The 3,085-nt window shown below is 39.9% G+C and overlaps 1 protein-coding gene across 4 annotated transcripts in view; it reads left to right on the top strand.

Moving 5' to 3' along the window:
- The window catches only part of prpf40a (PRP40 pre-mRNA processing factor 40 homolog A), a 15,583-nt gene extending 13,381 nt beyond the window's left edge, over positions 1 to 2,202 (top strand). The window contains exons 19-27 of one of the 4 annotated variants that reach the window (XM_024287015.1): positions 342 to 433; positions 510 to 626; positions 715 to 852; positions 953 to 1,048; positions 1,118 to 1,204; positions 1,286 to 1,376; positions 1,451 to 1,512; positions 1,589 to 1,741; positions 1,817 to 2,202. In XM_024287015.1, coding sequence (XP_024142783.1) covers positions 342 to 433; positions 510 to 626; positions 715 to 852; positions 953 to 1,048; positions 1,118 to 1,204; positions 1,286 to 1,376; positions 1,451 to 1,512; positions 1,589 to 1,741; positions 1,817 to 1,906 — 926 coding nt within the window. In that variant the 3' untranslated portion in view covers positions 1,907 to 2,202. Of the gene's footprint in view, positions 1 to 341; positions 434 to 509; positions 627 to 714; positions 853 to 952; positions 1,049 to 1,117; positions 1,205 to 1,285; positions 1,377 to 1,447; positions 1,513 to 1,588; positions 1,742 to 1,813 lie in introns of all 4 variants that reach the window. The other 3 variants (XM_024287013.1, XM_024287014.1, XM_024287012.1) reach the window with 3 other exon arrangements.
- Positions 2,203 to 3,085: the final 883 nt, after the last annotated feature.

The following is a 3,085-nucleotide window of genomic DNA, read 5'->3' as shown; positions in this document are numbered from 1 at the left end:
AAAAATGACTAAATAAAGGTAGTGTCACATAGGAGAGGTTGTGCTGAATAAAATAAGACCAAGTAAGCAAGCAGGTAGCAAACTGAAAATAAAAAATTCAGCAGACAAAAACTGAGTTTTTAGGGTTCCAAAGTGTTAAAAATAAATGTTCAATTTTATCTGTGATTTCATATTATTACTATTTGCAGATAAGTGGCTGGCAAAAACTGTAACTACAAAAAAAACAAAAAACAATGGTGATTAATCCAGATTAATTTTTCCAGATTTGCAAATAATTTGTACATTTTTTTGTCATCGATTCCCAGGCCTAATTTAAATGTGTTTTTGTTTTTTTTCTGCAGGTTCCACTCCCTTGGATCTTTTCAAATTCTACGTAGAAGACCTAAAAGCTCGTTACCATGACGAAAAGCGAATAATTAAAGATATCCTCAAGGTTAGGATTGTGGGTCAGCATGTGATTAGAGCGGTTTATGGAGAATTTCTAGAATAATGTCTCTGTCCTTCCTCAGGACAAAGGCTTCATGGTGGAAGTGAACACCAGCTTTGATGATTTCGGATCAATCATCAGCTCCGATAAGAGAGCCGCCACACTGGACGCAGGAAACATAAAGCTGGCCTTCAACAGTGTATGAGCCCTCCTCCAAATGGGTTAAAAATCCTCTGTGAGGACCATAGTTTGCATGAACGCTCTGGATTTCCTTCATCTCTCTGCAGCTGCTGGAGAAGGCTGAAGCCCGAGAGCGGGAGCGGGAGAAGGAGGAGGCCCGCAAGATGAAAAGAAAAGAAGCGGCTTTCAAAACCATGCTGAAGCAAGCCACTCCACCCCTGGAACCAGAGGCATTGTGGGAGGGAGTACGTATCCTCACAGCGCTCCTATTTATATCCCCGTCCCCTCCTTTTCAGTTTGGATCAAACGGAATGTTTCGTGATGAGTGACATTTAACTCGTTCAGGTCAGGGAGCGGTTTGTGAAAGAGGCGGCCTTCGAGGACATCACTCTGGAGTCGGAGCGGAAAAGAATCTTTAAAGATTTCATGCACGTTTTGGAGGTAAGACTGTCAACGGAGAGTACGTTCATGTTTAACAGTGATGTAAAAAAGGAAATCATTTCTCCCCAGCATGAATGTCAGCATCACCACTCCAAGACGAAGAAGCACTCGAAGAAGTCCAAGAAGCACCACAGGAAGAGATCCCGCTCCCGATCGGTCAGCGATTCTCCTCCCTGCGTTTAAATATCAAGTCCTGTAGCTGGAATTCCTTAAAGTAACGTGTTTACACGCTAACAGGGCTCCGAGTCTGAGGAAGAGGAGTACCACAAGAAGAAGAAGAGGTCTCAATCCAAATCTCCATCAGAGCGATCAACCAGCGGAGAGTCTGGTGAGTGTTTTTCAGTGCATCGATTAACAACTGAAAAGTTCCGATTTATAAATCTCTTTTTTTCCTGAAAGCAGAGAGGAGCTACAAGAAATCCAAGAAGCACAAGAAGAAGGGCAAGAAGAGGCGTCACAAGTCTGTAAGTGTCCCGGAGCTTTTCAGAGCATCTTTAGGCCGTCATTTCTGATCCCGTTTGTCATGACTGCGATGAACAGGCCTCCCCGGAATCTGACAGCGAGAAGAAGACCAGAGAACGCGAAGGAAAGCGGGAAAAGGACGCAGAGAAGGAGAAAGAGGACAAATCCAGAGGGAAATCCCGTCCAGACTCCAAACAGAAATCTCCTAAAAGGAAAGCGGCTAAGGAAGAGGTTTGTTCCGGCGTTGAGATGAAACATGTTGGTTATCCTGAAATTCTGACTGATATATTTGTGTTGTCTAAGCAGGGCGGCTGGGATACATCTGGCAGTGAGCTGAGTGAAGGAGAGCTGGAGAAAAGGAGAAGAACCTTACTGGAGCAGCTGGATGCTCCTTAACCTGCCGGACCGGAGAAACCCTTCCGGTTTCTGGGAATGTCCCACACTGATCTGACTTGTGCATTTTCAGACTAATTCATAGCAAGAAACTCAATTGAAAAATTTTCACTTGTTAGCATTTTACTTTAGCGGTTGTAGTCGTCCATGTTTTCATTGTTTTTGTTTTTTTAATTAAAGCATATCATAAAGTCAAGTTGTCCTTTCAACCAGTTTGTCAAAACAATGTCGTCTTAAGAAATGCCAACTTTTTTAATAGAGGAAGTGCATTAAATAAAATCTTTAACTTGAAATGCTAATTAATGAGCAGTAAATTGTCTTTTTTTCATATTACAATCCCTCCAGGATTTTGCAATGTTGTGATCGCAAGTATTAACAAATTTAAGCAAACCCCTACGATTTATAACATTTTCACCCCAACTTTGACTAATATACCCTGAAAACAGTCCTGGATGACGATGCAGAGAGTCTTTACATAAGCATTTTTCCGAGTGTCATGGCTCCCTGGGTAAAGTCTCGCATTTTCTTAATTTCCTAATTTTTCAGTAATTTCAAGCATGTTTTTAGGATCTTCCTGTTTTTATTTTTCATTTTATTCCATAAACCGCAGTTGAAAGTACAACCACTCTAATTTATCACGTGCAGTCATATTTTGAATATTTAATACTTTTAATTTAGGTTCGAGGAAATTGAACAGGAATTTCTCAATTTGTATTTAGTCTTAAAAACAAGTTTTAAGGTAAAATATTCTGTCAAATCTTTATTGTTCCACAACTAAACTGAACAAAATTACATTTTTTATGGATTTTTCCTCATAAAAACACATTTGTTTTAATTCTTTAAATAAAGACAAATAGGAGTATTTGTTATGTTAGAGATAGGGTCAGAGGTCAGACTGAGAAAATAGAATAGAAGATGTAATTCTATATTATGTCTACGGGCTTAACTGATTGGAAACGCTCACCACCAGGATTAACTCCTCCGTACGTAGTACTCTACTAGACCGCACCGGACCGCTGAAAGAAACTGAGGCTTAGCTTAGCATTGCTAGCCTACCGAGATTGCGTCCAATGTTTCCCAGCATGCACAGCGGCTCAAAATGCATCTTTTTAAAAGAAAAAACATTTTAAATTATATTTATTTTTCTTCATATTTTATTTACAAGTTCTTCTTACTGATGAA

This window comes from Oryzias melastigma, linkage group LG21 (assembly GCF_002922805.2).
Source record: "Oryzias melastigma strain HK-1 linkage group LG21, ASM292280v2, whole genome shotgun sequence".
In the NCBI taxonomy this organism is placed as follows: domain Eukaryota; kingdom Metazoa; phylum Chordata; class Actinopteri; order Beloniformes; family Adrianichthyidae; genus Oryzias; species Oryzias melastigma.
Note: the sequence above shows the minus strand (reverse complement) of the source record. Positions and strands in the feature narration are given on the sequence as shown.